This window comes from Pristis pectinata, chromosome 35, assembly GCF_009764475.1.
Source record: "Pristis pectinata isolate sPriPec2 chromosome 35, sPriPec2.1.pri, whole genome shotgun sequence".
In the NCBI taxonomy this organism is placed as follows: domain Eukaryota; kingdom Metazoa; phylum Chordata; class Chondrichthyes; order Rhinopristiformes; family Pristidae; genus Pristis; species Pristis pectinata.
In genome coordinates this window covers 16,510,417-16,522,499 of record NC_067439.1, presented here as the reverse complement: position 1 = coordinate 16,522,499, position 12,083 = coordinate 16,510,417, and the positions used below count along the sequence as shown (strand labels likewise).

Sequence of the window (12,083 nt, the reverse complement as noted above, 5' to 3'; positions counted from 1 at the left end):
CCTAATACCAATAATTGTCAAAGCCTACATCCAAACAGTGACAATTAGAGCACTTGGGATTGAGGTGTTTGGTAAAAGCAGAGGCCCAAGGAAAGGTCCACAGAAAGGAAGCAGAGGTGAGGTCTGTAAGTCAACGCCTCAAGGAGGAAGCAGTGGAGAGGAGCAGTACGAGAACAGAAGAATCTGAGTATACTTCAGAGTACAGCCAGCACAGAAGTGACTACCATGAGTCAGACAGAGAGCAAAGAATGCACTGGGTATGAAAATTTCTGCAGAAATGGCTGAAGAGATAAGTGTCATAAAGATGCCAATCAATAGGTAATTGATGTGGTTCATGGACATCAACTGGAAGATCCAATGTAAGGTGGAGATACAGGGCAAAGAGTTACTTCAAGGTGATCTTAAGTACGAGTTTATGAGTTGCTGAATGCAACCAGATTTACAATTATAACTTTGAATGTAATTAAACATTTAAGCTCATGCATTATCAGTGGACATGAGCCTCCAGTGTAAATAAGCTTATTTGCTTATACCCAGTGGTTCACTTTTTTAAAAAAAAGGTAAAAGTCATATAATGTGACCCCCTAAGAGGCAAGTGCTGGATATATGGAACAAGCTGCCAGAGGAAGTGGTGGAGGCAGGTAAAATTACAACATTTAAAAGACCTTTGGAAGGCACATGGATGGGCCAAATGCAGGTAAGTGCGACTAGCTCCTTAGTTGGAATGAATGAGTTGGACCAAAAGCCACTGTATAACTCTGTGACTCTATTTAACTGCTGTGAGGTAAGAGTTATTTTAATGAACATGTCTACAGGTCAATCGCTGGAATACTGTATCAAGCTTGCAGGTTCAGATGAATACAGATTGGAAAAGCTGTGTTTTACTTAATAGAGTGAGAGAGTGAGAGAGAGCACGAGACAGAGTGCGAGAGAGAGAGAGAGAGAGTGAGAGTGATATTCCACACCAGACCAGTTCAGAAGAACCTGCAATACACTACAATACTAGTGGCCTACGTCTTGGTACACTCTTGTAGCAAAGTGAAAATAAGTTTGCCCAAAGTACACATATATGCAATGACAAAACATTTGACTGCAACTGCAGTCTGCATATGTAAAACTGTGTAAATTTCTGAAGAATCTGAAAGGTAGCACTTAAAATCACATTACTCACAGTATCTAAGGAGGCAGCAGCTCTCATATCAGGCAAGAACCCAACCTCCAGGACATGAAGAAGAAAATCCTGATTTTCTATCCCATAGACACGATCCAGGAATAACACCATGGGAGCCTTGTGGTCAGGAACAAAACTGGCCGACATCTTAGGCTCAACAATGTTGCCATCTAGAAATCAAAACCAATCAAATTAACTCCAAACCCAGGATTCAGACCGCAACAGGCATATAGCTCAAGTCTGCATCATACTAGAAAACAGTTTTGCAAATCAGGTTGCAGCTAAGCCCATCTATGAAAACCATAAAACAGAAATGCGTTGTTGCATTTGTAACAAACTGTTTTATCTTGCCTAAGCAACAAAGAATATTTGGTCAAGTTTAAGCCATTTTAACAACCTACCTCAGCGTAAGTCACTGCATAACATCAGAACCTAGTTAGGTTAATTTTTTAGTTTGTACATCAGCTTTGTGTGAGGCCTGCAAGTTTATAGCAATGAGGTAAAGGACGTTTTCTGTGATTGTCACAACTATGAAGTCAGTGGGGCAATCACCTAACAAAATTTACTTCAGACATAGCAGATAGTGATCTCTTTTCAGAAACCACAGAACCATACAACAATACAGCACAGAAAACAGGCCATTCGGCCCTTCTAGTCTGTGCAGAAACTTTATTCTGCTAGTCCCATTGACCTGTACCCAGTCCATAACCCTCCAGACCTCTCCCATCCATGTATCTATCCAATTTATTCTTAAAACTTACGAGTGAGCCTGCATTTACCACGTCAGATGGCAGCTCGTTCCATACTGCCACCACTCTCTGAGTGAAGAAGTTCTCTCCAATGTTCCTCCAGACCTTTCCCCTTTCACCCTAAAGCCATGTCCTCTTGTACTTATCTCTCCTAATCTAGGTGGAAAGAGCCTACTCACATTTACTCTGTCTATACCCCTCATAATTTTGTAAACCTCTATCAAATCTCTCCTCATTCTTCTACGCTCTGAGGAATAAAGTCCTAACCTGTTCAATCTTTCCCTGTAACTCAACTCCTGAAGACCCGGCAACATTCCAGTAAACCTCCTCTGCACTCCTTCAATCTTACTGATATCCTTCCTATAGTTAAGTGATCCAGGACTGCAAATAATACTCCAAATTTGGCCTCACTAATATCTTAATACAACCTCACCATAACATCGCAACTCCTATACTCAATACTTTGATTTATGAATGCCAGGATGCCAAAAGCCTTCTTTACAACCCTGTCTACCTGCGACACCACTTTCAGGGAATTATGTATCTGAACTCCCAGATCCCTTTGTTCCTCCGTACTCCTCAGTGCCCTACCATTTACTGGGTATGTCCTACCTTGATTTGTCCTTCCAAAATGCAACACCTCACACTTCTCTGTGTTAAATTCCATCTGCCATTTTATCATAGAACCATAGAACAATACAGCACAGTACAGGTCCTTCGGCCCACCATGTTGTGCCAACCTTCAAACCATACCTAAGACTATCTAACCCCTTCCTCCCACATATCCCTCTATTTTAAATTCCTCCATATGCTTATCTAACAATCTCTTGAACTTGACCGACGTATCAGCCTCCACCACCACCCCATGCAGCGCATTCCATGCACCAACCACTCTCTGGGTGAAAAACCTCCCTCTGATATCTCCCTTGAACTTCCCACCCATTACCTTAAAGCCATGCCCTCTTGTATTGAGCATTGGTGCCCTGGGAAAGAGGCACTGGCTGTCCACTCTATCTATTCCTCTTAATATTTTGTATACCTCTATCAGGTCTCCCCTCATCCTCCTTCTCTCCAATGAGTAAAGCCCTAGCTCCTGTAGTCTCTCTTCATAATCCATACTCTCTAATCCAGGCAGCATCCTGGTAAATCTCCTCTGCACCCTCTCCACCACCTCCACGTCCTTCCTATAATGAGGCGACCAGAATTGGACACAGTACTCTAAGTGTGGTCTAACCAGAGTTTTGTAAAGCTGCATCATTACCTCATGGCTCTTAAACTTGATCCCACAACTTTTAAAAGCTAACATCCCATAAGCTTTCTTAACTACCCTATCCACCTGTGAGGCAACTTTCAGTGATCTGTGGATATGAACCCCCAGATCCCTCTGTTCTTCTACACTGCCCAAAATCCTGCCATTAACATTGTCCTCTGCCTTGGAGTTTGTCCTTCCAAAGTGTACCACCTCACACTTCTCCGGATTGAACTCCATCTGCCACTTCTCAGCCCATCTCTGCATCCTATCAATATCCCTCTGTAAGCTTCGACAGCCCTCCACACTATCCACAACACCACCGACCTTTGTGTCGTCTGCAAACTTGCTAACCCACCCTTCCACCCCCTCATCTAAGTCATTAATAAATATCACGAAAAGTAGAGGTCCTAGAACCGATCCTCGTGGGACACCACTAGTCACAGCCCTCCAATCCGAATGCACTCCCTGCACCACAACCCTCTGCTTTCTACAGGCAAGCCAATTCTCAATCCACACAGCCAAGCCTCCCTGGATCCCTTGGCCTCTGACTTTCTGAAGAAGCCTACCATGTGGAACCTTGTCAAACGCCTTACTAAAATCCATGTAGACCACATCTACTGTACTACCCTCAAAAATCTACCTGGTCACCTCCTCAAAGAATCCTATCAGGCTTGTGAGGCAAGATCATCCCTTCACAAAGCCATGCTGGCTGTCCCTAATCAGTCCATGATTCTCCAAATGTTCATTGATCCTATCTCTTCGAATCCCTTCTAACAGCTTACCCACCACAGACGTAAGGCTCACTGGTCTGTAATTCCCTGGACTATCCCTGCTACCTTTTTTGAATAAGGGGACAACATTTGCCACCCTCCAGTCCTCCTGTACCATTCCCATGGACGAGGACTCAAAGATCCTAGCCAATGGTTCAGCAATCTCCTCCCTCGCCTCACAAAGCAGCTTGGGGAATATTCCATCAGGGCCCGGGGACTTATCTGTCCTAATATTTTCTAGCAGCTCCAACACATCCTCTCTCTTAATATCTACATACTCTAGAACATTACACTTGCGTCATCAAGACCCCTCTCCTTGGTCTTGAATACTGAAGAGAAGTATTCATTGAGAACCTCACCCACTTCCACAGCTTCCAGGCACATCCTCCCACCTTTGTCTCTAATCAGACCTACTTTTACTCTAGCCATGCTTCTGCTCTTCATGTGTGAGAAAAAATCCTTGGGATTTTCCTTAACCCTACTCGCTAAAGCCTTTTCATGTCCCCTTCTTACTCTCCTAAGCCCCTTCTTAAGTTCCTTCCTTGCTACTCTATATTCCTCACGAGCCCTATCTGATACTTGCTGCTTACACCTTATATATGCTGCCCTCTTCTTCCTAACTAGTTGTTCCACCTCTCTCGTCACCCACGGTTCCTTCACCCTGCCATTCCTTCTCTGCCTCACTGGGACAAATTTATCTCTAACATCCTGCAAGAGATCCCTGAACATCGACCACATCTCCATACTACATTTCCCTTCAAAAATGTCATCCCAATTTACACTCTCAAGTTCTAGCCTTATAGCCTCATAATTCACCTTTCCCCAATTAAATATCTTCCCGTCCTCTTTGCTCCTATCCCTGTCCATGACAATGCCAAAGGTTATGGAGCAGTGGTCACTGTCCCTCAAATGCTCACCCACTGAGAGATCTATCACCTGACCCAGTTCATTACCTAAAACTAGATCTATTATGGCATCCCCTCTAGTCGGCCTGTCAACATACTGTGACAGGAATCCGTCCTGGACACACTTAAGAAACTCCGCCCCGTCTAAACCTTTGGCACTAAGCAGATGCCAATCAATATTTGGGAAGTCGAAGTCTTCCATGATTATAACCCTGTTATTTTTGCACCTTTCCAAAATCTGCCTCCCAATCTGCTCCTTGGTATCCCTGCTGCTACCAGGGGGCTATAGAATACTTCCAGTAGAGTCACTGCTCCTTTCTTGTTCCTAACTTCCACCCATATTGACTCTAGAGAGGATCCTTCCACATTATCCACCCTTTCTGCAGCTGTAATATTGTCCCTGACCAGTATCGCCACCCCTCCTCCTCTTCTTCTCCCCCCCTCCCTATCCCTTTTAAAACACTGAAAACCAGGGATATTCAATATCCATTCCTGCCCTGGTGTCAGCCATGTCTCTGTAATAGCCACAATTTCTGGCCCATTTTTCCAGTCGGTCCAGATCCCTCTGCAAGCTTTGAAAGCTTTGCTTGTTGTCCACAACGCCTCCAATCTTAGTGTCATCAGCAAACTTGCTGGTCCAATTTACCACATTATCATCTAGATTATTGATATAGACAACAAACAACAATGGTCCCAGCACAGATCCCTGAGGCTCACCACTAGTCACAGGCCTCCAGTCTGAGAAACAATCATCCACTACCACTCTCTGTCTTCTCCCACACAGCCAATTTCGAATCCAGTTCACAACCTCTCCTAGTATCTGAAACTTCTGAACTAACCTCTCATGTGGGACCTTGTCAAAGGCCTTTCTAAAATTCATGTAGACAACATCCACAGCCTTTCGTTCATCTTCTTTCTTGGTAACCTCCTTGAAAAACTCTACAATATTCATCAAACGTGATCTACCACGCACAAAGCCATGCTGACTATCCAGATCTCAGAACGATATCCCAGATTCTAACCACTCACTACCTTTTTTGTTAAGTTTTTCTTCATGCCACTATTAATCCTCTTCCTCTTGATTTTATACCTAGGACCTCCAATCCTTGACTCCTTCACCAAAGGGAACAGCCTCCCACTATCTATTCTGACTAGACCCCTCATCATTTCATGTACATCCATGAAATCTCCCCTCAGCCTTCTCTTCTCAAAGAAAAGAAGCTCTGCGTCTGTAACCTATCCTAAGATATCTAATCTCATCTGCACTTGTTCTCCTAAATCTTTCCGGAATCCTCTCCAGTACTTCCATTGAACTGAACACAAGTTCTCATGCTGAGGCCAGTGTTTTATAAAGGTTCAGCATGCTTTCCCTACTTTTATGCCTCTGCTCATAAAGCCCAAAATTATGTTTAGCTTATTAGCTGCTTTCCCAACCCACTCTACCATTTTCAATAACTTGTGCACTCATACCCCAAGACCCTCTGCTCCTGCAACTCTTCTAGTACAGCATCCTTTACTCTATATTGTATTGCCTCTCTTACCAGAATGCATCACTTCATATTTCATTTGTCTGCCCTTCTATCAGCCTGTTTAAAACGTTCTGCAATTTACCACGATCACAGTTTATAAAACTACCAAGTTTTTTAAATTTTTTAAAATTTTATTTACAGCGTGGTAACAAGGCCCTTTGGGCCCAACGAGTCCGCACCGCCCATTTTAAACCCAAATTAACCTACCCGTACATCTTTGCAATGTGGGAGGAAACCAGAGCACCCGGAGGAAACCCACGCAGACATGGGAGAACGTACAAACTCCTAACAGAGTGACGGGAATCGAACCCTGATCGCTGGCGCTGTAATAGCATCGCGCTAACCACTACGCTACCATGCCGCCCCTAAACATTGAATTTTGAGGCAATCGAATTGTGTGTCATTCACAAATTTAGAAATTGTGGCTAGCATGCCCAGTCTAGCCATTCATACAGATATAAAATAAAGCATTGATCACTGAAAATGCTATTATTTGCCTTCCTCTAGCTCACATTATTACATTAGTAGTATTGCATTAACCTGCATGTATAGAAAATGGAGCAACAAACCGTCTGCTGGAGGAACTCAGCAGGTTGAGCAACATCTGTGGAGGGAAGAAACTGTCGACATTTCAGGTTGAAACCCCGTATAGAAAATGCCTTTGCACTTGGCAGATAAACGTTCAGTCATCTGAAATTTCAAAGTTAACCTTCCCACTATTGACTGCGATTGCCTTAATGCATGATGAGGTAGAATTTGTAAAATGCACCCAAGAGAATTTTTAAAGCACTTTGTAGAGAGTCCTATTAGGGAAGGGGCTGTACTCAACCTTGTGCAAGGGAATGAGGATGGGCAAGTAATGGAAATGTCTGTGGAGGAGCCTTTGGGAACAGTGACCATAATTCGGTAGTCAAGGAAAAAGATAAGGTCGGTCTTAGAGTTGGGGTCTTAAATTGGGGGACAGCTGGTTTCAACAGAAAAAGTCAGGACCTGGCAAAAATAGATTGGGTGCAGCTGCTGGAGGGAAAAACATCATCAAGGCAAGATAGTAAGAGTTCAGAGTCAGCATCTTCCTGTAAGGGTAACAGGCAAAGACTGTAATATTAGGGAACCATAGTTGACAGAAGAAATTCAAGGTTCGATTGGGAAAAAGAAGTAAGCGTAAGTAGAGGCAACTGGTATCAAATGATCCTTTGAAGTTTATAGAAGAGAAATCTTGAGAAAGTTAGGAGAGCAAAAAGGGACAGGATTGAGGAGAATCCCAGAATCTTTTCGAACTACATTAGAAACAAGATTTTTAAGATATCTTTATTAGTCACATGTACATCAAAACACACAGTGAGATGCATCTTTTGTGTAGAGTGTTCTGGGGGCAGCCCGCAAAGTGTCGCCACGCTTCCGGCGCCAACATAGCATGCCCACAACTTCCTAACCCGTACGTCTTTGGAATGTGGGAGGAAACTGGAGCACCCGGAGGAACCCACGCAGACACTGGGAGAACATACAAACTCCTTATAGACAGCGGCCAGAACTGAACCCCGGTTTCTGGTGCCGTAAAGCACCACTAACCGCTACACTATCATGCCTGCCATTCCAGGAGGGTAGCTAGAGAAAGAGTAGGCCCCCTCAGGGACCAATGGGAAATCTGTGTGTGGAGCCAGGGGATATGATGGGGTCCAAAATAAATACTTCTCATTGGTATTCACTGGGGAGAAGGATGTGGAAGATGAAGTATTAGGACTTGGATAAGAATGTAGGTGGCCTGATGTTGAGGACATGAAAATCAGCAGAGTCGTGGAGAGCAAAGAAAGTTGTCTAAAGATTCAGATGGACGTAGATCAGCTGGAAAGTTGGGCAGAGCAATGGCAGATGGAATTTAATTGAGACAAGTGTGAAGTAATGCATTTTGGGAGATCAAATTCCAGTAGGACGTAGAGACTAAATGGCAAGGATCTTAGAAGTGTTGATGTCCAGAGAGACCTCGGAGTGCAAATTCATAGTCCCCTTAAAATGGTGACACAGGGTGGTGAAGAAAGGATCCAGCATGCTTGCCTTCATAGGCCAAGGCAATAGTTGGGGTTGTCATGTTGAGCTGTACAAAACACTGGTTAGGCCGCAGTTAGGAATACTGTGTACAGTTCTGGTTGCTACACTACATGAAGGATGTGGTAGCAATAGAGAGAGTGCAGAAGAGACTCACCAGGATGTTGCCTGGAATGGAGGCTTTAGTGGGTTTGTTCTCACTGGAGGCTAAGGGGTGACCTTATTGAGATATATAAGATAATGAGGGGCATACTTAGGATGGATAGTGAGAGTCTTTTTCCCAGGGTAAGGGAGTCTAAAACTAAGGGACATACGTTTAAGGTGAGAGGGGAGAAATCGAAAGAATATCTGGGAGGCAAGCTTTTTACAGAGTGCTTGTGATATGGAATGAGCTGCCAGAGGAGATGGATACAATTATAACATTTAAAAGGCAATGGACAGGTACTGAGATATGAAAGGATATGAGACTAAGGCAGGCAAATGGGATTAGCACAAAGAGGCATCACAGTTGGCAAAGACAAGTTAGACTGGAGGGCCCGTTACTGCACTGTACTGCGTTACGACTCTCGCTTGTTACTGTGCTGTACTGTGCTACAGCTCTCGCCCGTTATGGCGCTGTACTGTGCTACAGCTCTTGTCCGTTACGGCGCTGTACTGTGCTACAGCTCTCGTCCGTTACGGCGCTGTACTGTGCTACAGCTCTCGTCCGTTACAGCGCTGTACTGCGCTACAGCTCTCGTCCATTACTGCGCTGTACTGCGCTACAAATCTCGCCCGTTACTGCGCTGCACTGCACTACAGCTCTCGCCCGTTGCTGCGCTGCACTGCACTACAGCTCTCGCCCGTTACTGCGCTGCACTGTGCTACAAATCTCGTCCATTACTGCGCTGTACTGCACTACAGCTCTCGCCCATTACTGTGCTGTACTGCACTACAGCTCTCGTCCATTACTGTGCTGCACTGCACTGCAGCTCTCGCCCGTTACTGCGTTGCACTGCACTGTTTCTCTCTCCATGAATGATGCCTGATTTGCTGAGTGTATCTGGCATTTTGAACATGTAATCCAGGTCAAAGGTAAGACATCCACCACACCTGGTTTATTTTTACCTTTTCCAAAAGCAGGTATCTGCACTGGCAGGCTTATAACACCAACCAAGTCTTCAATGGGAACCAGGGATCGCAGGATTGCTCGAATTCTTAATGCTTCACCTTTGCCAGCTTGAATAAGCTGTTGAAAAAAGAGAAAAAAAATACAATCATAAGAAAGTTACAGCAAAATGAAGTCATTTGGTCAAAGCTGACAAAAAAAGAGCTGTTTAGGCAGTCACATTTCAGTCTATGGATAGAAAATCACGGAAAATTAACAACACAGGATCATTCCATCCATTCTGTCTGTGCTAGTTGAAAGAGTTACCCTCATTTAAATAGTGCCTGGATGTGTACCTAGGAAAATCCCACCTAATCCCAACCTCCAGTACATTCTCTGCATGTAGCCCTGAAGCTCATGCCGTGTTAAGTACACATTCATGCATCATTTAAATGAGTAGAGTGTATTTCTCTCCACCACTGTTTCAGGCAGTGAGTTACAGACAATTCCAATCCATTTAATCTTGCCCCACAGCTAAAATTGACCATTCCTGTGTAATTCTCTTCTGCAGCCTCTCCCGTGCAAACACACCTTTCTGTTAAAATAGTATGCAGCTTTGGCCTATTAAGTGTTGTAATCCTTCTTAATGTTCAAATCAACATAGTTAGGTTTGTTTAACATACAGTACTTATAATGAAGCAAGACGGTCCAATCATAAAATTTATGAACTTGGCCTGACTGAGTCAAGGTTCTTCTTCAAATCAGAAACGACAAAATGGCTTGTCCACAGAAGGCAGAGGGTGGTAGTAGATGGACAGTATTCTGACTGGAGGTCGGTGACTAGTGGTGTTCCGCAGGGATCTGTTCTGGGACCCCTGCTCTTCATGATTTTCATAAATGACTTGGATGAGGAAATGGAGGGATGGGTCAGTAAATTTGCGGATGATACGAAGGTTGGAGGGGCTGTGGGTAGTGTAGAATGTTGTCGTAGGTTACAATGGGATATAGGCAGGATGCAGAGTTGGGCAGAGAAATGGCAGATGGAGTTCAATCCAGAAAAGTGTGAAGTGATACACTTTGGAAGAATGAACATGAAGGGGGAGTTTGAGGTTAATGGCAGGATTCTTAGCAGCGTGGAAGGACAGAGGGACCCTGGGGTCCAAATCCATAGATCCTTCAAAGTTGCCATGCAAGTTGATAGGGTGGTTAAGAAGGCGCATGGTGTGCTGGCCTTCATTAGTCAAGGAATTGAGTTCAGGAGCTGCAAGGTAACGTTGCAGCTTTATAAAACTCTGGTTAGACCACACGAAGTATTGTGATCAGTTCTGGTCACCTCATTATAAGGAGGACGTGGAAGCTTTAGAGAGGGTGCAGAGATTTATCAGGATGCTGCCTGGATTAGAGATCATGTTTTATGAGGAAAGGTTGAGCGAGCTAGGACTTTTCTCGTGGGAGTGATGCAGGATGAGAGGTGACTTGATAGAGTGGAAAGCTAGCACCTTTTCCCAAGGGTGGCAATGGCCAATACCAGAGGACATCAGTTTAAGATCAGTGGAGGAGAGTTTAGGGAAGATGTCAGAGGTAAGTTTTTTTAACACAGAGAGTGGTGATTGCCTGGAATGCACTACCAGGGGTGGTGGTAGAGGTTGATACAATAGGGACATTTAAAAAACTCTTAATAGGCACATGGAAGTAAGTAAAATGGAGGGTTATGGGCTATGTAGGAGAGAAGGGTTAGATTGATCAGGGAGTAGGTGTTCATATAGGTTAGCACAACATTGTGGGTTCTATGTTCTACAAGCTTCTTCGAGGCACAGCAAGTAACCCAACAAGACATATGGTCATTTGTGAGGGTACATAACTTAAAGTGCACAAAAGCAATATTAGAAGATAAAATGATAATATAAATGTTTAATATATACATAAACACATGACATTATAGTAACTTAATGGCCATGTGTTCTCCACATAGATGTGCCACAGAACGAGGTGCAACAACTGGTCAAATCTGTACTAATAAGACCTGTATTTGGCAACAGTACCAATGTAATCTATAATAATTAGTTGTTTATGGGTATAACAAATTGAACAACATTTGAGAATAAGGAGGTCAGGAAGGACTCCGTAGAGGTCCAGCATGTCACATTTGTCTGGAGATACAGTCCTACTTGACCCATTTCCAACTGAACACGGGTAAAATGCATGGGCTTATAATTTCTCTTCAAGCTGTGCCATGGACCCTGTTTCCAAAGAATGTTCCTTCAATTTAATTCAGCTACTCTTGCCTATCTCAGAATGAAAGCAAGGGATGGATTTTCACTTTGCCTCAAGGACATAGCCAATTAACAGACACGGCAGTGTTAGTGGTGCTTTACAGAGCCAGCGACCCAGGTTCAATTCTGGTCGCTGTCTGTAAGGAGTTTGTATGTTCTCCCCGTGTCTGCGTGGGTTTCCTCCGGGTGCTCCGGTTTCCTCCCACATTCCAAAGACACATGGGTTTGGAAGTTGTGGGCATGCTATGTTGGTGCCGGAAGCATGGCGACACTTGCGGGCTGCCCCCAGAACACTCAACGCAAA

At 44.1% G+C, this 12,083-nt stretch overlaps 1 protein-coding gene across 9 annotated transcripts in view; it reads right to left on the bottom strand.

Moving 5' to 3' along the window:
* LOC127586448 (ryanodine receptor 1-like) overlaps positions 1-12,083 on the bottom strand; it is a 625,703-nt gene that overhangs the window by 304,696 nt on the left and 308,924 nt on the right. For all 9 annotated transcript variants that reach the window (XM_052044410.1, XM_052044408.1, XM_052044411.1 and 6 more), the window contains 2 exons: positions 9,527-9,647; positions 1,172-1,341 (listed from right to left, as the gene is read on the bottom strand). In XM_052044410.1, coding sequence (XP_051900370.1) covers positions 1,172-1,341; positions 9,527-9,647 — 291 coding nt within the window. The remainder of the gene's footprint in view (positions 1-1,171; positions 1,342-9,526; positions 9,648-12,083) is intronic.